Below are 24,619 nucleotides of genomic sequence, written 5' to 3' on the forward strand. Positions count from 1 at the left end.
CTCTAAGTACTGCTGTAAGGATGGCTGTTAGCAGCACATACCCAACTTTATATGCTGGGTAATTCACTGATTCAAGGACACAAATAAGTTAAGTAAGACCTGTTCCTAAATAGCAGCTGAAAAGAGTTAGGCTAAAAGGAAAGAATATTATGAACCAGAGGGAGTGATTTACGCCCTCACTACCTGGAACATGAAATCATGATTTGCTAAGTCAGATCATGAAAAAAAACCTAACCAAAACCCCCAAACCAAACAACTACACAATACTTGTCCCATGATTCACAGTGACCATCACCCTGAGTGGATATGGTCTGGAACGGTGATGACAGCAGTACCAAGTGAATGAGGGTAGAGACCTCAGACTGACAGGGCGCTAACCAGCTTCATGCCAGGGAAACAAAGTCTGACTTGTATAGACATTATACTGTTAACATTACTTGGAGTGGAACTGAAGACAAGATACAGGATTTTATTCTACATAGCTGGCAGGGGTAAATAGCAAGTAGTTTGAAATATTATTTTAGGTAAAAGCAATGTAATAGACAAGATGTTTTTAACAATGTAAAAGAGAATAGATACATTTTAACTGATTTCAAAAATAAGGTGTAAACTTATTTTAGTAAGGGGAAGTAGTTTGTTTAATCTCATCTGACCTTATTAGGGGAGAATAAATTCCTTGGCACATGGTCTTTCCCTTGAACCCAGGACAGAAACATTATCACAGACTTCACTGCATGGTAATAATCACCTCAAAATTACAACAGGCTTAGATAATTTTATGACAAAGTAAAATAAATTTATAGCAGTGTTATGGTAGGGTCTTCTCTTGCCTGATGCGTGAAATAAGATTAGATGACACAGAACGTGAAATACATCTTATTGTCTAGGATTGTTATTTTAACAATGTTGTAAATCAAATTTAAGAAATTAAGGAAAATGTTGTACTGCAAATTATGTGCTATAACCTCATCTCATCTATTAGGTACCTAATTGTGGCTCATACAAGCTATAATTACATATGAGCCATAAGCCTTAGCATTGATTTTAAGTATGTATATTACTAAACAATTGTTCCAAGAAACATTCAGCATTATACAACCTTAAAAAAACAGAGGGGGGGTGGGGGGTAAACCACCTTTCTGTTTTACAATGCACAACTGTCACACTAAAATCGAAGGATTGATTTGCAGGAAAGGATCAAACCTCTATTACTAATAACACATAATATAAATTATTTCATATTAAATAATAAAATCCCAGCAGCAAAGCTCACTGCCCATCACTATTAGCATGATACAGACAGTTCTTTCAGAGAAGCTAACTGTGGAATGGCAAGAAAGGCGAATTGTTGAGAAACACTTTTAATTCCAAGTAAGAGCCAGAAGAAGAATCTTATTTGTCTAATGTTATGTTTCAAAACAGATTGACTGACACAGAATATCACAGGAAACAGGACCTTCAATAAGAACAGGCAGAAGATGTACCAAGTTACTGAGCAGCAAGATTGCTACTCTGAAGGAGTACTGCATGTTTTCACATATATTTTTCACCCTCACTGTTTTAATCACAATGATCCAACTATGAAAGTACCTTTCTATGTTTTCATCATGGACCTCAATCATATAACCATTAAACAACATGCCTGCCTTGAGCGGTGTATCTCCAAGCCTTCCACTTCCCCTCCCCATCTCAAAATGGCTCTTACTCTTAACAGGATTTAGTTGTGCTTGATTACCTCAGCAGGCATAAGAAATGAAATGCCTGTCTGTTTATTAGAACTTCTTCCTAGGTGCAAAATATATTGTGTTAAGGAGAAATGTAAGCACTGCGTGCTTTTCAAAGGAATATTACTTGCAAACATATGGCTGACCTAAAAAATGAAGTGCTGAAAAGAATTCCAGATAGTCAATATTGGAAGAAAAATTCTTAAGAGAGACATCATTTTCCTAAAATTACAAAAAAAATCTGAATTTTAAAAAAATGAAAAACACACAGATTTTTTTTTAATAGTCACTAAATGTAAGTCAATCATTTTCATAGTGAACTGACATTTCTGTTAATTTTAATATAGAGGCTATTGTAATTTATATGCCTATTATTATTATTACCACCACTTCTGGAGCCTACATAGATGCAGTAAAATGAGTGGTATTAGATCCCACTTCCCACATCATCAACAGAATTATTAACTACATTTGAATTACACAATACTTTAACATGATTTTTAAACATCAAGTAACCACAGTTCCTTTAAAAATAGATGGACTATGAAATAAGCACATTAAAAATACAGTTACTCATTAAAGTTGGGAAAAAAACCCCACCAGCTGAAAAGAGCACAGTTTGACTTTTAGATTCCAGGTCAAGTCTATGATATATATTTTCTTACATAAGCTCGACACATTTGCTATACTGTTGATGGCTTATGAGGATTTAAGATTATTAGTAGTGCTACTTTCTAAAAAAGCAAATTCAAACCTTTTAAGTGGAAACCTCACTAATCTTTCAGCTTTACTTCTATGATGCTTTTGTTGTTTGTTTGGTTGGGTTTTTTTTTTAAATGGACATGGAATTTACTAGATACATGGAACAGAAAACATAACAAGGAATAGAAGCCTCATTTACACATGTTTTGGTACATTTGGCACATCAGGCTTAAGCAAAACAGAAAGGTTGAATTACCCTTTTCTGATGGTATGTCATTCCCTAGACTTTGTCCTTAAACAATACATACACATTCTGTAAGAAACCCAACTGGGGAACAGTTGGGTGAAGCTGGTTTTGTTTTCTTCTTCTTCTGACAAACATTAGATTTATAGTTCTATTTACACATTACAAAAAAGCCCCAAGAAGATCAAGCAAGTTGCTGCACAGGCCAGTTCCCCTATTTTCATGATCTAAGTTGGATTGCTAAGTGTTATTCCTACAAAAAGTATTCAGAATCCACCATGTAGAACAACAACTTCTTTTGGTGAGAAACCATGGAATGTGATCAGGGCAACACCAACACTATGCTACACACTAATCTGGCTACAATCAAATGTAATAATTTCTATTGTAGAATATGCTGTACATGTGTAATGAATGGCACTTGGGAATGGGAAGCAAAAGTTCTTTGTACACTGTCTGTAAGTTGATGACATTCAATCCATTCAGTACAAATTGCTTAGTCAGGTTGAATGAGGCATGTTGGTAAGAGGGAAGGCCTGATGCTATACCAAAATCTACTTAAAATACTTGCCTGTTTAACAAAAGCTAGAGGAATAAATATCAGTAAACTGTCATTTCTCTGCCCAAGAGGCAATGTAGTACTCTCAATAGAATCAGCACTAGGAGAACATAGGCTCTTTTATGGACTCTGAACTTTGAGATTCGTGTACCACATTTATTTATCACCATTCTCCTACCCAAAATAAAAAGGTGGGGGAAGAACTTTATTTTTATATAGGTTTTGCACTTACTGAGATTTGCAGGTGCAAATATGAGCCGCATTATTCCACAGGCTAAGTTAGTCCCTTTGCCAGTGCTCCCATGAATGGATACTACATTAACCCCTCTATGTATTTTACTAATTTGCTACTGAGAGGATTCTCTCCATAAGAAATTGTCCAGAAATAGATCAGCCAATAAACAAATAATAAATACAAGTTCAGATTTCACAAAATTTCTCTTTGAAAATGGAAATAAATCTTAATACTTTTCAATTGTCAACATTTAAAAACCCCCACCAATTCTGCACATGGTTGGCAAAGCCAAATGCTGCAACATTTGCAGAGGCACAAGCAAACAGTGGCTTAGGTGATGGGGTTCCTCCACTCAGCAGTGGAACCATTATGAAGACAAAAATAATATGAATTGTATGTCCACGGAACTACAGTACATTATTGGAGAAAAAAAAATAATCTGCATTCACATATAGATCTTTGTGGTTTGGGATACAGAGGGAATATATGAACCTAGCAGAAAAAACCCTAGGTTTTGCATTACTATCTTCTCCTTTGAATAGTATCTGTAACTGCCACATTTTCAATTGAAGAATATGAGGAAAAAGTTTTGATTTCAAGGTATTGTTTTGCACAGTGGAGGTCACAAAGACTATTTGGTTTAATCTGGACTGCGTGTTACAGTGTTTTGCGACCTTAAAACTCAGCACCATGCATGATGCTGCCTTTACCTTGTTCTTAATGATGGCATTTTGTACTATGTTACTGCAATCCTAAATCTAAAAAATCAAACAAAAGAGTGATGTATACCTTGCTGCTTTTAAAAGCATACTCAGTAAAGCTGGAAGAATAATGAAATTGCTTACTATGTTTTATGTCTTAACTACATTCTGCCCCCTGCCCCCGGTAGCTCTGAGTAAAGTATTAATAATTTAATTAAATAATTTTAGAGTGGTAGCAACTACTGTCTACTTCTTCAGTATCTCAATTCATCAATCTCTTCCTGCTGAAGAAGGAGGTGGAATCTTGTATCAGAGAGACAAAGAAAAATCACACATAATCACATTTTTGTAGTAGGGGAGGAATATGGAAACTATAACAGTGGTAATAACCTGTGTAACATACAGATTATGAGAGTCCCAGCTTGTTATAGTGCATGCTCTATGAAGGCAGCATACCCAGAACAAGGTAGTCAGACACCAAAAAACACCAACCCAATACCAACAAAAAAACCCACAAAACACTCTAGTTGACCTTTAAACATCTTCATCAGACCAGTATTTCTCCAATGCTATCAAAATAATCCTTCAATTCAACTGCTTATTTGGAATAAAATCCTGGCATTCCAAGGAGGATGTTTAGCCTTAAATGTTTGGGTATTTGCTGAAAATACTTCTTTGTTTGGTAATTTTATTCATTTTCCTCTCATGCAAGAAACAGTTGGCAGTGAGAATGAACCAGCTGGGGTCAGATGCTCAGGACAATAGATTTCTTTTTTCTCCCTGAGAGATACTTAACCATGCTAGAATTGAAGGCTATTTATTTCTATTGGTCAATCTTAAACCAGCATAAAATAAAATATTAATCTAGCAAATGAACAAAACCCCAAATTACCACCAAGACCTGGCCATGACCTTCAAATCCAAAGATGACTAGCAAGTCACAATGAAAGAAAGAGTTGTGAAGAGAAAATTACGTGGAGAGAATAACATACATTCAGTCCCTCACATTACAGTTTGAATTCTAGCACTATATATAGACTGCAATCTTTTTTTTTTGCGACTAAAAGGTAAGGAGGTTTGTATACACACCCACTTACAATTACAATAGTCAGTATTTGTTAGGGAACTTATCTAGTCAGTGACAGCTTACACTGTTGACTTTTACCTCACTGTGGTCAGATTCATGCCCTAGCTCCTTTGTTTGTGGGGGCTGATTGCAGTTTCCAAGTTTTCTGCTGTCCTCCAGATTGCAAAGAATAGAAAAATCCCACCTTGCCTGTGATAATTCCCCTGGTTCAGCCAAAACAGCTATATCTGAAGCTCTCTAGAACCCGTCTTTAGTCACATAGCTGGTAGATAAGTATTTTACACATTAAGGTCTACCTTCTGTTGCTGCACAGCGTATAGCAACAAAAGAAAACTTAGAGAACTGTACCATTTCCCCGATGTCTCTGACTAATAATTTTTCTACATACATGCAATACAAAGAGCCACTGAATAAAGACCCAAAATATAATCCAATTTAATTATCTCAAAACATGCTTCAGAAGAGAATCAAAACCAATGTTTACAATCAAATGGAAGTTAGATGAGCCTGTGTGTGAATTCTGAAGGACACTGAGATTATCAGAAGCAACCAATGAAATTATAAGGCTACCGGTATCATGAGAGCATACACAGGCCTTGTCAGAGACCAGCCCATTCCTTCTCCTTCCTTCGGCATTGCTAGGTAGTGTGCAAACACAGAAGTGGGAAACACATCAGGCAAGTGGTGGACTAAATAAATGGCAAACAATTGAGCGGTGGCACATGCTTCAGCCTGGAAATCTGTAATAAAGGTTGATATAGTAATCCAATCTTTTGGCTCCTTAACAAGTTCAGCGATTACAGCCACGTTGCTTCTACCATGCCAGGTCCTTAGGAAAGGGAAGTTCGCAAATGACTGTTCTCCAAGTGCAGCATGAGAGGAGTGTACTGGTTTACTGTTTTAGTCATAGAAACCCAAGGAATTTTCATTTAATAAACGAGTGTATGTGGGAGAATATAAAAAAAGTCTATGCAGCTAAAAGCTCACAAGTTCAGAAATGCAGGATAAGCACTATCTTGCATTATTCATTCCTAAGTAGCAAGACCAATTCAAATTATTTTTTTTCCATGTAACATCATGTTTGCTTCCACAAAGAATTGTTTTTTTCCTCTACCTCAAACTTGCTTTCAATTTACTTCATTCCTTTTTTTTCTCCTACTTCTTTTGTTCAAGTTCATTCTTTTCCACTTGATATTGGTTTTGTGCCTGCCATTGTTGCAGATTTTATTGTTAATAATGAGTAAACACTCCAAGTAACAATGAAATCTGTTCAGTGATGCAGAACAATTGTAAGATGTAAATTACGGACTTTATTCTTTGCTGGTTTAACTTGTACCATTCATGAAGCTCTGTCTCATTAAATCTCCAGTTTTCCACAACTGATTCTATTTATATGTTGCATGGTAGCTATTGCACTGGATAATGCTACTTTAGTCCACTGTCTTTTTCTGTTCGCAAACTACATTATAATAAAATCCTATCTTCTCTATTTGGGATGAAGAGAAACTCTACTGATGCCTGCTTTCCTACAGATTTAATCCTCAAGGACGGCTGCAAACTCTCACTAAAATTTTCATACAAATCAGACATTTGTAAAGGCCTATGTCTTTGTGGGTTACCTAGAAGCTAACAAAGGATGAGCTTATACAACACTAAAAACAGAATTACAAAGTTTTCTTTACACAGGGATTAAGTTTTGCAAAACTCATGTCAACATAATTATCCTTTAGATACCCATTCTATTATTGAAATTGGTTGGGATCAGGGTCAAAATTAAAACAGTGAGTGGAAGCAAACAGACACAGGGACAGCATGGCTGAAAATGCCTCCTTCCTTTAGAGAACCAGGCTAGGAATTATTCTGAAGCTGCTATTATTCTGAAGTTCCCCCCCCAGATGTGATTTATCCCCACATCAGGGTAAAGATCAAATATGCATAGGAACAATCACGAAGTAATGAGTCCAAATTATCTTTAATAGCTGTGTTTGTGCTCATGGTGACTTGAATCAAAATTTACGTGGCAGAAGAGTTCAAGTGTGGATCACTGTTGGTAGAAGCTGGATCTTAATGCTGAAACTTAAGGCTTCTTAGTGTTTTTCTAATTATAGATTTGATCCAGCTTCCATTAAAAGCAGGCTAATTGACTTTTACAGAAAAAAATAATAGAAAACAGCCTTTACTTTTATTTTTAAAATAGTAAAAGTAGTTCTTAAAAATAGCACTTTAAATGAGTAAATTGTTAAATATTTCAAAGAAGCTTTGCCTCAGACTGTCCAATGTATTGTTGCCTTATTAGCAACATTTTATGAGAGGTAGTTTCTTTGTTACTTTAATACATTTTGAAAAATAACTCTTTTAGTGCCTCTTCTATTTATGACTCACTCATAATAACACAAGTGACTCATGCTGTCAAATTACAAGTTATTACTTTAGAAAATGAATTTTTTCCCTTCCTTTTGGGTAAAATATGACAATTTTCACTATTTTGTTACTAAAGGCAGTTTCTTACTACTTAACAGGTTCTCAGAATTCTATTTTCTAAGCAAAGCATATGTCACAAAACACAAAAGCATCTCCCACCTCTTGTCTCTTTCAAAGATGAATACATTTGATACAGAACAATTATTTAAAACTAGTTCCAGAACTTCAGAGGCTGTTTATCAGTAAATTGTATTTCAGTCACCAGATTTTATCTAGACAATTCTGCTTATTTTTTTTAAAAGGTGGTCTCTGTAAGCTATTAACACGTGTTGGCCTAAAATTAATTACTAGGGATACCATTGTCACAGGCAAAGACTCAAGTCTTCCATTGCAGTGATTTCTGGTCTGCCTCTCCAGTAAGGTAATGTCGTCCTTTCACATACAAAATGTGAAAGGATGTCCCTAGGTGGGAATTAGCTTGCACAACTGGGAATGGAATATTTCCTGGGTCAGAGAACACTGTGAAGCTTTTTGTTTTCTGATAGCTTAGTCCCTCTGGCCACCTTCTTTCCACACACACGCCCTCTCTGGCCCTCATTTTTTTTCCGTGATGAAAGCAGAACATTCCACATGGAAAAAGATCTAAATAATTTCTGTACTACTGTACATATTGTAGTGTCTCATTATTTTGTTATTGCAGATATGCCTAGTGATTCTAGAAGCCCTGAAAGGCCAGGTCTTGAAAGCCCAGCTGCCTTGCTTTTGTGTGAGGAAGCTGTGCATCCTGATCATTTCCTCTGATTACTATCCCAGATGAGGGCCAGTATGTCTGGCTAGTGCTCATTTAAATTCAGTGTTGAGATCATCACTGGAGCATCCTTTTATTAAATGGTATTTCCCCCTGCCCATCTCCCTTTTGCCTCCTCCCCTCCCCCTTAGTGGATCGCTCTGGAGGACATCCTCACTGATTATCTGCTGTTAAGAGTGGTTAAGTTGCAAAAAAAAAAGCCTCTCTAGAACTTGTTTCTTATGTATTCTAGTCCTTATCTATAAGAACATCCGTGATCACAAGAAGATGCCTACACACAGACTCCCTAATACTAGAGAAGAGTGTTTGCAACTCAGGTTAATATTTCCTGCTCCTAGAAGATTCTGACTCTGTCCATATCATTTACAAATGAACAGCCATCATTCCCTAGCAGAGGCACATCTCTTTTGAGGGAGGAAAAGAAATGTCAGCAACATCTTTATTCTCTGATCTTCAGAAATGCAGATGGAGTGATCCTGAACTTTCCCAGGTAAAGAGGAAAGAGAGATCCTAGTAGGACTCCTTGACATGTGTTTTCTAGGCATTGCCAGTTGACCCTACATTGCCACCCAGACATTGATCAGGGGCTTTAGGAAGCAAATGAACTGCTCCTTGGCTCAAACATCTTCCACACTGGGATATTCCTTTTGAAATTGCCGCAGTTCAGACCTTATCACTGAACTCTAGGTCTAGGCCACATGCTGCCTTTTCTCACAAGGACTCTCTGCCAAAAGCAACATTCAGAGCACTATTCTTCCTGCCATACCCATCACAATCCTTGCTTTAAAGCCTTTTCTCCTTTAAATCCATCAAACTTTTTGCTTCTTATCTATTCTTATGTTCATAGAGAATAGAGTCAATTCCTTCATTTGATTGTTCATTACATTTCCTCTTAACATGTTTTAATGTTTCTTAGCTCCCCTCTTCCTCCCCTTCATAGGTCAAAACTCAGCCTTGATAGAAATAACCCAGAATTCAAGCAGCTTAAAGACTTCTCATCTACTTTCTGTTTCTGCTGCTTTCAACCCATTTAGTATTTCCTTTATTCCTTCTGCTGCTTTCCCCAGAAAATCCAAAGCACTGTACAGTATCAGTGACATTAAGTCATACTGCTGTCCATAATCCGATTCCACATTTGGACATTCCAGGTCAGGTTTCAAAACAGACTCAGACTGATGACACTGTAGAAGCTGAACACCAGATGAACTACAAGGGTTAGGTGAGCTTCGTAGTACCAATGCAAAAAATTTACACTGACTCTGTTGAGGTCTCTCTTCTCCTTTGTGAAGGATGGTGCAGAAGAAACACCTCTTAACATCCTGGCCTTTTTAGGGGATGATATCAAGATATCTGGTGTATGTGAAGCAGACACTTACTAGGAGTCTTGCCAGGAAAAGACAGCCAGCAACAGTAAATCAGCCTCTCTCTCATTCAATATTGAAGTTTGCCATTAAAGTGTTCTGAATGCAGAGATACATACAGGTACTGTGCAGCTACTGCACCCACTAGAACATCTGGATTAGTGTAGTCTATACTTAGAAATAAAGCTATGTAACACTAAGATGCTTAAGATTTTTTTAACTGTTTGCAGTCGAAGACGGTTGTCAGCAATGAGAGTAACTCCTGGAAGTAAGAGTTCTAACACAGAAGGTGAACGTTTGGGACTACAGCTCCACATTGCCTCGCATTTGCTCAGTAAGAAACCACTCTTTTATAAAAATGGGATAAAAAAATCGAAGGAAAGGTCACAACAGTGACACTGACATATCCATAAGCACAACAGCTTGAAAATAAACTTATTTATGCTAAGTGCAAAAGTAAGAGGCATAAGATAGTCCTTGGGACTAAGCAGAATGCAAACAGCACTTTAAAACATAACATGGCAACTAAGAAGAGAGAACTCAGAAAAAATGAATGATTGGGTGAATTATAAACATGTACACAATGTCTGCTAAATAGAAAATAGCAACTGCATCTTGCAATCTGTTTAGTAATTATGGCAAAACAGACCCCAAAGCATTGAAATGGAGACAGTTAGCACACTAAACAGAGAAACAAGATGCTGTGCTGAATTGTGAAGACATTATAAATTGCAGGAAATAGTTTATTAATACAAAAAGCTCTGGAGCAGGCCACCTGCAGTGGTATAAAAATAGCTCTGAAGATAGAAGGACAAGTGGTATGAGGGAAAATATGGAAAATGGCTTACTGTTGGTAAATTCACCGCTCAAATACAATGATGATAAATATGAATGAAGGAGAAAAATTAGTTTCCCATTCTTGTTTTAATTTTGCAAGCTTCAAGAGGAGAACCTGAGAAACTGTATCACCAAATCTCTTGTGCCTAATTTACACAGAGAAGTTGTCTCATTGAAGTTAACAGCTGAAAAGTGAACCCAGATTCATTCAACTAAAAACAAAGCATAGGTTTTTTGATTTTGCCAATAAAACAAATAACATATGGAAGATACAACGTCACCTGAAGACCTTAAGTCAGATAGCCATTACTTACTAAATGCCTTTTTTTCCAGCTTCAAAGTTGATGCATTTCTTATGAGAGGAAAGTAAAGGGCCTGTGTTGTGTAGAAGATCAGACTGGATTTTAAGGCCAGCTATGACCTTAAACTTGTAACTAAGACAATGAAGAAGGAGCTGAAAAGGAGTGGTTTTAATCATATCACGAATACTATACAGACTAACATAAGTACATAAAGCTAAATACCTGAATAAAACGTCTAGTTTCCTTACCAGGAAAAAACATTTAAAAGAAGAGGAATTAATTTGAAAGCACACACCTTGCCTGTCAACCAAACACTATCTCCAGGGCTTCTGCAGGCAGAGTTCCTACATCAGGGTGTTTCATTGCAATTACAGGGAAATGATGAGACACAGCATAATGTAAGGTGCAAGCTGCATGTCACAGAAATGGCCAGAAAAGATGCTGTTGAAACTTTGTTGTTCAAAGTCTCTCTTGAAGAGGTAGCCATACACAGAGAAGGTATAGTGCTGGCCGAGGATCTCTGGAGACATCCTGCAAGGAAAGGCCAAGATGTTTAGGAAAAACAGAGGTACACATGCTCTGCTACACACCTCTTCCTGCTTCTGTAGAAGTGAACTGTCTGGTGCCCTCCGGCAGTTGAAGCTGCAGACTGTATTTATGTACTGGTGTCACACAGATCAAAGCCAGCAGCCTGGACCCGGGGGCAGTAGTTTACAAGCAAGTACACAGCAACAACTTAGTCACTCAAAGACATAATTCTCCATGCACTATATCAATATTTGTGCAACCTGCGTACTTAATGTTACAGTTAACGGTTAAGCTTCTAGGGGTTGCAAGTACCTGGGGTTAACTCCTAACACCTGGTTGTTGCACTGGTATAGTAGAAGGCACCCTGTGCTCCTGTGCTGTTACTGCTTCCTCAGAACAACACAAAGCAAGACTTTACCATCAGGATTTACTTTTTAAAAAATTATTTTTTCCTAAAGACTCTTCCCCTGGCGTTCATTCATGAACCTCATTTGTGCTCGAATTGTTACAAACACAATGGTAGGCCAGAGTTTTCTGATAAACATGCATATATATTAACAAAACTGGCTAAGGAAATTACCAAAACTTATTTGTACACCCTGACTCTGCCTAGAGCACTACAGGCAATTTCAATGGCTACTACCTGGCTTTCTCTTAGGAGACCCCCTGCCTGAGACAAGAGCTAGAGCAACATGCCTTGACTAGACCTTGCTCTCCTCCAGCTATATCTCTAACAGGGGAAACCAGAAGGAGGAGACCCAATGCTTCTTGGGGAGTCCTGTACTAAGAAATCCTCAGAGAATGTTTAGGAATGACTGACATGTAGGTACCTTATAAATGCATATATCAGCAAGCAAATAGGGAAGAAAATAATGTCATTATCTTAAAGTAAATGCAGCGATTAGCAAAGAGGCTAAATTAACATCTGTAAAACTTAAAAGTCTTCACATAAAGAACAAAGGTCAGCAACCATGCTGCTAGGAAAACCTCCTTAAGCACCACACAGTAATCCTGGCTCCTCATCAGGAAGAACTCTTAACTGAAAAGGTTGGCTCAATGTTTTATTCAGTATCTGCCTTGCTTTTTAAGGGGGAGATGGAGAGATAATGATTATGCTGTGTTGGGGATGTCACATTAGGATAGATTGGCTTGAAGTCTAATATTAATCTAGACTGGCTAGTCTAATTAAGTAATTCCTTGCAACATGGCTGCTAAACAACTATTGACAGGCAGGAACTTTCTGGATGCCGCAAGACAACCTAGAACAGAAAACAGGCTCTTTATCCCGATGCAGTGGAGGTACCATCTGTGCCTTGTGCTGCTGCAGCGCTCAGCCATTGTGCGTGGACACATGCACGCACACCCTGCTGTTTCTGGAGACTGTTTCAACAAAAATTCTGTTCTTGCTCATGGAAGACACCACTTTCCCCCTACTCCCCATCAGCTCACAGGAGCCACACGAGGGAACTACGCAGGTTATAAACAATCCCATTTTCACGAGGACTTTACGTTCACTGCCACAAGTGAGTGTCCTCCCATTAATAGTCATGTGGTGACAGTAACTGGGAAAGCAATCTAAGCCACTTTACCAAAAAGCACGAGATTGACATAGATTTTCATTCAATAGTTCTTCCTCAGAGAGGCACAGAAGACCTGAGGCTAACTTTAATTAGTAGAGAAAGGTATTTTGGAAACAGTAATAGTACGCTGTAATTCTAATGAGTACTATTATATTTTCTGTTACATTTCAGTATGATAATATTATTATTCAGTATTCGGTATGATTCAATACAATAATATTATTATTAAATGTTTCCCTAATGCTTCCTTCCTTCCAAGTACCTGAACATCTGCCAACCATAATTCAGCCACTGCTGCCTGTTCTGTCAGCGTGACATCTCCTTCCCCTTCAGGGATGAACTCCCTCCACGCAGATGCCACAACTTGACAGGAATTTCATGATAATTTACTTTCAGGATGAAATTTCCTGCTCTTTCCTAATCCTTGTGGACGCCAATTGCTGAACACAACTGTATCTTTCAGATGACTTTGCCCATTCAAGTTTGCGTGGATTAAAAAAACCCCAAACAACACAGTACATGGTAAGATTCCCCCCCCCCCCCCCCCTTCTCCACTACAACTGTTCTAAAAAGGCAAAAACCAAGTTAAAAGGAGGTGGAGGAAGGACCTCTACGACCCGCATTACCGCGCCCCGCCGGAGCGGCCGCCTCTCCTCAGCGCAGGCCACGCCCCGGGGCTGCGGCAGCGCGCGGCGGGCCCGGAGCCGCCCTGTGGCGGGAAGGCGCTGCCGGGCGCCGCCGGGGAGAGGGCGGCCCGGCGGCGGAAAAAAAGGGGTCTCGGCCGCTTTTGAAGCGGTTCTGCGAATCAAGACGGTTTGCAGCGCGCTCCTGAGCTGCCTAGGAGGAGGGTCGGAGGGCTGAGAGGCTGGAGCCAGGCGGGCGGGGCTGCCACGCTGCGCCCCGGCCCAGCCCGCCTCTTGCCACGGCAGCGGCCCGGTGCGAGCTGTTGTATTGCAGAAAACTCATACATACACAGGTACATAAAATATGAAGTAAAGGCTGAACTTTGCTCTAAGTTACAGCCGTGCCTATTCGATAAACTAAAGCAAAGCCCTGCGGTTCTATTTGGGAGTAAAGCTGTCATCCCCACAGCCGTCCCCAGGGCCACTGAGCTCCCACCCACTCTGCAGCAGGAGCAGCTGTGCTGAGTTCTCAGTGTTTGCTTCCATTTTCTGAGGGAAAAAAAGTCTTGTAATTGTGTTTTCAATGCAAGTATTTGCCGTTGTGAAAGGGAAGCCTGTTCCCTGAGCAGGTCCCGCAGTACCGACCTCACGCAGGCACTGCCAGTAACGCAGTTTCTGCCACGGAGCCCTCCTGGTCTCGTATTCAGAGACGGGAAACCTAAGGCTGCAAGGACAGTCCAAGTCATTTGCTCAGTGAGTTCACTACTCACAGATTGGGTTTGCTTTTTTCATCGTTTATGAAGCTCCAGTCAGCCCATTAAAAAGAAAAACTTTTTGTCTGACAACCAACATGATGTGATGAACTTGCCGTTGCTGGCATGCACTAAATTCTGCTTCTACTAAGGAGCAAAGACAAAACTCCTGCTGAATGTGAAGGGACCAAGAGGGTCCGAGTGCAGCTCTGATTGTTTTGTTACCTAATAAACTTTAAAAGACAAGTCAGCTCACATAAGGCATCTAGCTTACAATATCCACATTCCCAACAGCCCTGCAAACACTCAGGAACAAGCAGTAAGTGAATAGAGGAACAACTCAACATCAAATGCAAAAACCTCAAACCTCATTTTAGTCAATTAAAAAAAAAAAGCTAAAAAATTAATCTTTACATTGGCAGCAACATGCTCAGAAAAATTTATATCCCCAAATCCCACCCACGCAGCAGTCACCCAACAGACCACTGAAGCTCCTAAAGGCTTACAGCAGGTTGATTCCTGAACTATACCAGCTCCCTATTTCATAGATTATTTTTTTCCTCCCTTAACTCCCCCCTCTAGCTCTAGCTTGTGGCAAATCACATTTCATGAAGATGCATGCCAGGAGACTGCCAACTACTTGCCTAAAGAGGTGAAATAAACAGTGGGCATTTGCCAAAGTATTCCCACCACTTGGAACAGTTCATTTTTCAGGACATTCAGTGCCAGACTGGTAGGCTGAACAGGAAAGAGAAGGAGTAGGAGAGCAAAACCTTTCCTGTAAGCATTTCTGAAATGTTTTTCACAGTAGCACTGAGATATGCATAACCCTTTCATTTCTCTCTGAAAGGAAGTGGAAAAAGATGACATCTTTCCTTAAAAACCCAAACGAACAAAGTGGAAGTTTGAACAAGTCTGGAAAATGAAGAGCTGCTTCTTCAGCCACCACTGACTTCAGCAGGAATTGAAGATGCTTTGTGAAAACTGGGAAAAGCCCCTGACAACAAATACTAGATGAAAAATTGTCAAAATATTTAAAAACATTACATTGTCAACAAAAGTGAAAATTAAGAATGTAAAATCATTACTGCAAATACTGAGGGGCTGTAGGAGGTGAAGTACAAATAATATAGTCTAGTGCTAAATTCTGAATAGCCAAAACACAAGAAAGCTCATCAACAGCATACTAAAGGAATTGGACAAAGCTTTATTAAATAATACAGATACAAATGCTTATTATTTACATCCAAATTGTCAATTTTAAGTAGTGCTAGCATGTAAGGCACAACTTCTCCAAAACTAGCCAATAAGTTACAGAAGACTCAATATAATAACATGTAACAATGTTGCTTTTTTGTAATACTGCGAAACCAAAACTGTATGCCGTAAACTGTGACTGCATTCCATTCCTCTATTTGCCCACATAGTTCTGTACACAATATATTTTGCATGAAATATTTTGTTCTTTGAAATAGAACAATTGCAATCACTTTCATTATGGTCCTTAGGAGCGTTCAGACAGCCAGAGTATTATTCACAATTAAAAAACTGTGATACTTGTTCTATGTAAACAAAGCCCTTATCTGATAGCTGCAAAATACTGTTTATGGATTAAACGTTACTGTGATTATGATTATTATCCTCAAAATAAAGGGTTCCAACTTCGATATTTTTTTTTCTATTCTCAGGGAAGTATTTTAGAACTAAGAATTGTAACCAAGTTTTTCTTCTCATCTGTTTAAAATTAATTTAGAAAAAAGTTCATGTTAGCATACCTCACTGCCATCTTGTTTAGAAAGCAAAATACATCTGAGCACACAGTGATCAATTGCCTGGTTTAGCAGAGTACTTTCTGATGTACCTGGAACTGTGCATTTTATATCTGTGTGTCTTAGCCAGTGAAGAAGAAAACCAGAAAATCAACCAAAAAACCCCCACATTAATACTTATGCAATTAAATGCTATGTTGTATTTTACAGACTTACAAGTGAGCACTTATTAGTAGGATATTACCGTACAAATATTCCAAACTCTGGTTATACCAGTAATATCTTACTGTACAGTTTAAAGGAAGATTTAGGGTGTGGCTGTGTCAGTTTGTGCGTAAATATGGCAGACACAAGCAGATTGAACCAACTGAAAAGGTCACTCATTGCAAGTGTGAAATAAGCCACTTACTTTCCAGTGCACCAGATGACTAGTGGTAATAAAAGGAGGCTCAGTTTCTATTGAGGTACTTCTATCTGTGAAACGACCTATATAAATGTATTATATTTATATCAGAACACAGGTAAGACAATTGCCTTCAATTAAAAATATTTACTACCAGAAGAAAGGTCCTCTTAGAAGGCACATGCTTTCACATACCCAGTCCAAAAAAAGTGCTTACAGTAACAAGAAAGGAATACTGCAGTTGTACCCAAAGGAAGCCACACTAATATAGTTATGTTTTTCTTTTTTGTTGTTGTAAAAAAACTCCAAATTATTCACAGTTGTTCCAGCATTCCTAATGTTAAAACAGCAAATTACGGTGATTAATCACATTGTAAGGCTAAACATAAGAACACTTATCAGTGCAGTACATTCCTGAGTCTTTGGAACTCAAAATAAAAAACTAGTTCTTTGAAATATATAATCCTTCATATTTTTGGCTCTTATTTCACCTGTTTTTCTATTTCCCTTTTTAAAAAAGTTCATTAAAAAGAAAGTTATTTTTTACAAAATCTAAATAAAAAACTTTCATTACTATCACTTAGACATAACTTCTAGTTGCTTGAAGAGTGCAAGAAAGCTAGCTTAGCATAAACACTGCTTTTAGTCCAGTCATCCTTGTCAACTGAGCACAAAACAGCAGATAAAATAAGTTTTAGAGAACTGAAGCAGTGACATAAAACAAGAAATTCAAAGAGCTCTAAATATAAAAAAAAAATAATTATGAAGCTAGTTACATTCAAAAGATGACTTGAATTATATCAAAACTGTGAAAGTTCTTCAATTTGCTATTGTTCAAGGCACTGTTTTGTGGGTTTGGTTTTTTTTATTTTTTTTTTTTAATTTATTTTTATTTTCCAGCCCTAGTGCATGAAGACAAGTCCTGCTGTGTCTAACGTGAACCATAATCAGTGCTCCAGAGCGTGGATGATGGGCTTGTTTTCCTGCTCGAGGACTGAGGACTGAAGGAAAGCACAGGTGATACAGAGAAACCTAAAACAGAGGGGAAAAGGAGAAAAAAACCCCAATCATACTCAGGAATAGTGGAAAAAGAAACAAACAAATAACTGCTGTTGATCATCTGCTGGAACACCTGGCAAGCAAGTCTAATGATCCATTCAAAGTGAAATAACCCCTTTAGCTTATTGCCTATTGAAAAGACATCTTATAAGTATCAAAATTTTCTAAGTCTTCCTATGAAGAACTTTAATTAAAGAACTGATTAAGTCTTCTGAATGGGGCACAACATATTTCAACTCAGCAAATAAAGTAAGGCAAATTCAGACTGAAAGTTATTGGAAGCGTCAGGCATGTGTTTTTACAAACAGGACTGCAGCTCACCGTAACTTAAATACATCTATAATCATGTGAATTTTGTTTTAATAGACACTGTTGATTACAGACGTTCCAAGTGAATGGCTATTTTTTGCATATTTCTGAGAGTTTGATTCTGTAACACTGCAAATAGGTAAAATAGGGAATAAATATGATGTCAAAAGAATAGATGAAAAATGACTGCAAGATCAAAAGCAGTGAAGGAACAAACTATTCCCTGAGCAACACAACTATGTTTTCTATAGACTTGTGTCCTTTGTCACCTCACACTTGCCCTTCCCTGTCTATTACAGTAGCCCCAGTTCGCAGTACCTCGCAGCACACAGACAGCACAAGAGATGCAGCACATGCTGCAGCTAATCTGACATCCCATGAACTGACTAACCAGCCAGCTGCTGCCAAGCACACCATATCAGCAGCTGAGCTCTGCTTTACTTTCCCCTCAGCAGGAGCAAAATTGTGGATCTCTCTCCTCATGATTTGCGTGAATTCTTACACTTTTAAACCACTTCCAACATTTCCAACATGGCTGAAGCTGGCCAAGAGTTTCAAAAGAATTAACAGTAGGTAAAGGGGACGTTGGGGAGTGGGGCAGGAGGATGGGCAACAAGTTTCCTAGGAACTGGCATGGTGCTTGTTGTAATATCATTCAGTATATAGGCTTTCTCATAGCCATACTTCCCTAAGATTCAACTCAAACACAATACCTGGACTTATCAATTAATTCATTTATAACTGGGTAACAGCTGCTTACTGTTACGGCTGTGTTGAGGACTTGTCCTTGGGGTAAACGCTGGATGACTGTGCTGTTCTTTTGGTGAGAAAACTGCATGATAGGCTGCAAGACATTATAAAAAAACAAAACAAACAAACAAACCCACAAAAAACCACAAACAATAAAAATAAAAATCATTACACATGGAAATTATTACTTTATATCTTACAGCTAATGCATTGTAAGAAGTTATGGAAAAAATACTTCTGCAATTTTTTATTCTCTTACCTATAATCATAACAGCTGTCCCTGCTAATAGTGCAAAAAGTGTGAAGAACATTACTTGATAAGAATCAAGAAAGTGCTGGAATAGACTGGCTCCATCTGTAGAATCGATTAAGAGGAGACAATATTGAGTTAAAAGAGCATCTTCCCCAATCTGCTTTAAGAGTTAACAGTTCTTAACTCAAACTGAAATAGCCAAAAGAAGGTTTTTATTTATAGTAAGCAAGTGTAATCAACTTAGATAATACGACTTCGATTCTAGCAACTATTTCCAATACAGTCTTCAAAATCTGCCAATAACAGCTTAAGACATTGATATACAATCTTAAGTGTGTTCTTTACTTTCCTCAGCCCCCAAATGCTAATCTGTTTTCAAATTAACAAGGCATACTTGGGACTAAATAAAAGTAGAGCAAAAAAAAAAATTACTTTCAGACACTTTAGCACTGGGATATTTATGCCAACTACAACAGAGTATTTTGGACCAACCCAAAAGGAAAATATGTTCATCTTCAGTCATAATGAGCAATTGTATTCAAGTCTTCTGGTCACAGTGAGCGGCCTACGTGTCAATGATAACGTTAGCCGCCAGCTCAGATTTTAACACACAAAATTTTATAACCTCATGAACATTAATGGAAGTTAGAGGTTTATTCTGGCATACAAAGCCTAGAGATAAACTTACGTCTCACTGGTGTGCTGGTTCTGTCAGTCAAGTAAATCACTGTCACCGGGATAGTGATAGACTGGTCAGTCATAGGACTAGAGACAGTGAGAGTGGTTGATAAGGATCCCTGGCTTGAAACTCTTGGATCAGACAGACTAACGGTGTAGACTGCATAACTAGGCAGCCCGTAGGATTTCTCTTTCTCAAACGCCTTCACTGCTGGTGACCCACATTTCACCTGCCAAGGAAAAAAAAACAACCTGAAATGGACTGCTTGAGAAAGCACAGCACACATCCATCTTCCAGGCCACATGTCAGAAATATGTTATTCCATAGAAACACAGGGCAACTCACCCCTCAGCAGGAATCGGACTTGGTTGTCACTTTACAGTGACACCTGCAGCATTTCATCCCTGTTTATTGTTAAGGTTGCCCTATTAACTGCTGTTTCTGTGGGTCTGGGCTAACCCCATACAGGCAAAAATCAAAGTATCCCTTACTGGTCTATGTGAACCTGGGCAGTCAAACAAGTAAGTGGGCAAGAACCTACCCCTGCCCTTAGGAATCAGGCAGTTTTTCTGCTTCCCCACCTGTGAGCTGGCTAACACACCCCAGCTGGTGCACAGATGAGCCCGACACATTTCTACTGCCCCAAAACAAAAGAGAAAACTGAGGAGGAATACATTCCAAGATAAGTATTGCCAAATCATCTCAGGAACAATCTTGACATGGTAAAGGTGGCACAGAGTGCCTTTGGTTAGAAAGTTGCATATAGCAGTTCAAAATGCTTTCAACTGTGTTGTGATACTTTCCAGCAACATGCTCACCTCCAGGGTATCAAGAATTTCAGTGGCACCAAATATTTTCACATCAGAGCTTGTGTAATGGTTACTTAAAAGCATTTCCGTTTGGTCAGCATAAAACCCAGGATTGAATGGCACTTCAGTGCTGATCTGCTCCCCAGAGAAGTGGCTGCCTTGGATTGAAGCTGTAACTCTGAGTGCAGTTTTACTGAGGCTGAGATGCTTCAGCTGCTTGTCAGTAAGCCTGTGCATTGTGATGGAACAGGTGTAATGTCCTATAGAAACAAAATCAGTTTGACTGTTAATTGCTCATCTTCATTGTTTTTTCTGCATGCAGAGTAAGATTTCTGTGACATCTTTAGACAAGAGCTAAAAAAGGTGCTAAAATTCAACAAACAGAAAGATCAGGAGTGCATAGGTGAATGGCACACTGCTGGTCCAAGCATCACAATCCCAGTACTGAAACAACAGAAGTTATTTCTTGTCCCAAACTAACTATCATGACAAAAAAACTAAAATGGCAGTTTCCAATCACATTTTATTTTAATATGCTAGTGAGACTGAATTCCACTTTAAATATAACATTTATGCTAATATTGATAGAAAGGCTTTACTGAAAACAAAATTTAACATCCTATTTCATATTCTCTTCACATAACAACATTAAAATTTTAGCCAGTTACCATCACCATCCTCAACTCTGTGGAGGCATGGTTTATTATTTATAAAAGCTTCTTTAAGGGTTAGATATTCACCATGTTTCTAGTCTCTTATGGGACCCATTTGTCTATTATTAGCGATAAAGATAGTAAAAAATTTCCCCAGTATAGAAGATACAAAGCATAAGTAACAAGCAGTACTTGCTAGGTGCATGTTTTCTCCCTATTTTCTCTCCCCAATGAAGTAACAGAGGCAGCCACTATTATGCAAAGTATAATAGTGTTTCACACAATGGGTACACAATGGGGACAGATAATTAATGTTATTTCCATACAGTCCACAGTGTTGTGGTTCCTTTTAAGATCATGTTATGGTTATGAAACACTAACACATGTTGTAGACTTTCACAATTTTATTTCCATTTCCATGATATCTAGTAATTTCCCCTCCTTTTAAGTCCCAGTTCATGTTGTTTTGGGGATACATAAGAATTCTACCTTTCCTAAGAGATTACAGCACTCGGGTTGTGCAGGAAAGTTTGAAAGCATGAAAATTCCAGAAATCTTTAAATAGCAGCATACAAAGAATTCAAAATTATTTACTTTCAGCAGATTTTCACATTTATGCTATTTCCCTCATTTTAATCACTGAGGTTAGTTATACTGCAATAACTACAGTGGCAGGGTTTTTAAAAGGCCAGCATCAAATACAAATACAGAGTATAATTTGGTGATATCTAAAGATCCTTGGTACACAGACATTAAAACTCATGATTGCTTCTCTTATCCCTAGTCTTACCTTCCACTGCATTTAAGTATATGGTAAAGGCACTGACGTATGGCAAGAAAACACCTAAAAGAGCCACTAGATGTTTACAGCTGCAAAGATACCCAATTTTGGAATATTTGTCACATGAGTGCTCATTTTTACCAGCTGAAGGAGGAAGTTCCATAGTTTAACAAATACAGGGCCTGATATTCTTTTCTAAATTGTTATATACAAGGCAATCTATTTTTGTACAGTTCAGCTGGAGTAAAATATGGCAGCTGCTATCTCTGTAAAGTGTGTGACCTCAGTGTATTATGTCTACATTCTGTAATACCATCACTTCTGTCTCAAGGTACCATTGGACTGTTTGCATGCCTACAAATCTATGAGTAGTAATGTGCAAAATTAGGACCTAAATTTGTAGTCAAAAAACATATCAAAGTTTGTTCCCCAACCCAGTAAAAATAATGCTTCCGAGTTTCCTCCTCACTTACTACTACAACTCTGAAAAACATATGAAATGAGCTGCTACTGATTTCTGGCTTTCTCTGAAAACAAATAAATGTTTCTGTCACATGCAGAAAACCCTAGAGTTAAACAAGGAGAGTACACGTTAACAACTCACTAAAGCCTGAGATCCTACACAGTAAAGCTCAGAGGCTTCAGAAGGAAATCTGCTGGGTCAAAGGGCATTTGGACTAAACCACAGCAGAATTCAAAGTGTCTGCCCGGAGTGTGGCATCTTGTCTCATCTTACCTGAAACTGCATCAAATCCAGGTTCTGCTATAAAAATATCACGTGCTGGGAAGTCAAACACATCATTGTTAAAATCGAGATGGCAATTGATAATGGACTGTGGTTGTAATTCAGCAATGGCTTCAATCTGAGCAGACAAGCACTCTCCTAAGGGGGAAAAAAAATTAATCTCCAATTAATTAGAAAAGAAAATTGTAACTAATTAGTTTTTAATTAATTAAAAGCAAAACCATGGCTTGAAATACCAGGTTATTCTGCCACCTTCTGAAATAGTTTCACAAGGTTATGACGATCTTAAAATAGCTGGAAATCATAGATAGCTGTCCTATCTCAGGTCTAATCCCAAAGACACAGCAAATGAAAATTTTATATGTTGTGGGTTTTCTTTGACAGGAATAATTTATTTACAGGAAAGAATGAACTCGAGAGAATTTTCAGCTCAGATGTGTCTGTTGAATAACTTATATGATCCTGGGAGTCTCGATTTATATTTTAGTATCTGGCAAGATGTTTTTTTTTCATAGGCTAATAATTTACATAAGGCACAATAAAATAGTATTTGAACAAGTGCTAAGTGTTAAGCTAAAACCTAAAAGAAACCATAATCAAACAAAATACAGCTTATTAAATAGCAGACACAATAGCACCATGATGCTTAATCGTTGTATTGATTCTAATTGCTGATAATTTCTGTAAAAGATTTAAGGATGGTAGCTACTTTAAACATGCTTAGTAAAAAAAACCCAGTAACTTCAAGAAGGCAATTGGAATTAAACAAATAAGCAAACAATCAGCTGATTGCCTATTAACTGTTTTTTTGATATGATCAGAAACAACACTTCTATTATCTACCAATTTTACTAGTTGTGAAATCTTAATAGTGTCCCAGAACGCCCTCCATATTCTGTAACATGGCCCTAAAATTCTTCTAGAGCTCCTGGGATTCCAGAAAGGCACTAAAGGTTCATAGAGATCTTGCTACACCAACTCACTGAGCCTTAAAAAACAAACAAAACCACCAAAACACAAACCAAAACCACCTATCATTAATATACAAACATGCAATAAACAATCAGCATAAAGATTTTTTTTCATCATACCTTTCAAATTTTTATTTCTTTCCCCAACTGAAACTATCACTTTTGAGGCTGCAACTCCTTGTAAGCTTGTTTTCACTCCACTTACATGCATTGCTGTAGTCCTCTGAGGTATATTAATCAATATCTGAAAAAAGGATGAACTACATTGTCACCAAAACCTATTTTTACAAATAAAAACTAAGGCAAAACCAGACCAGACTGACTGTGAAATGCACACATCCTTGTATGTATAACAGAAGACTCCAAGATGTCATGTTTCTCTTTGTAAGAAATTCTACATTTCTCTAATTTTAGAAACTGCCTTTCAAGGCAGTACAAGGTAGTAAGAACATTTTTTTCTTTCTACCCAACCTTCATAAGTTAACAGGCATAAAGCTGTATGTCTAAATTTAATTTAGAAAGAATATCTAGCGCTTATGTTAGCTGATACAGTGAATTGTGTCAACAGTTCAACTGCACTGTAGATAAACAAAATAATTTGAGTAGTTCTGATCAGCGATGCATAGTAATATGGTACAACACTTCAGAAAGTTCTTGTTGGCATCTCATCCTGCAGTGAAACTTCATTCATAAAAGCTGCCATAGTCAAAAATTGTTTAGCATCTGGAAACAACTTAGCCAAGCAAATGAATCAAAATGTACAATATAAGAACAGTAAAGGCTAAAAATAGAAACAATTACACTAAATTTTCTTCCTTAACATAGATGATTAAAAAAACCCACGATGTGTTTGGACACATACCAAATACTTTCCAACCATCTGCATTTCTAATAACTTTTCCTTTAAAAAGAATGTTTCTAAATATTTAAAAAAAAAAATAAAAATCACAGAATACATTTTTGGTGAGGGTCCA

At 37.8% G+C, this 24,619-nt stretch overlaps 1 protein-coding gene across 1 annotated transcript in view; it reads right to left on the minus strand.

The window, feature by feature from the left end:
• Positions 1 to 15,660: 15,660 nt before the first annotated feature.
• The window catches only part of NUP210 (nucleoporin 210), a 68,147-nt gene continuing 59,188 nt past the window's right edge, over positions 15,661 to 24,619 (minus strand). The window contains exons 34-40 of the mRNA XM_075052695.1: positions 23,766 to 23,889; positions 22,666 to 22,812; positions 20,505 to 20,755; positions 19,696 to 19,915; positions 19,014 to 19,109; positions 18,765 to 18,848; positions 15,661 to 17,668 (exon numbers count right to left, since the gene is read on the minus strand). Coding sequence (XP_074908796.1) covers positions 17,568 to 17,668; positions 18,765 to 18,848; positions 19,014 to 19,109; positions 19,696 to 19,915; positions 20,505 to 20,755; positions 22,666 to 22,812; positions 23,766 to 23,889 — 1,023 coding nt within the window. The 3' untranslated portion in view covers positions 15,661 to 17,567. The remainder of the gene's footprint in view (positions 17,669 to 18,764; positions 18,849 to 19,013; positions 19,110 to 19,695; positions 19,916 to 20,504; positions 20,756 to 22,665; positions 22,813 to 23,765; positions 23,890 to 24,619) is intronic.

This window comes from Buteo buteo, chromosome 21 (assembly GCF_964188355.1).
Source record: "Buteo buteo chromosome 21, bButBut1.hap1.1, whole genome shotgun sequence".
NCBI classification, from domain to species: domain Eukaryota; kingdom Metazoa; phylum Chordata; class Aves; order Accipitriformes; family Accipitridae; genus Buteo; species Buteo buteo.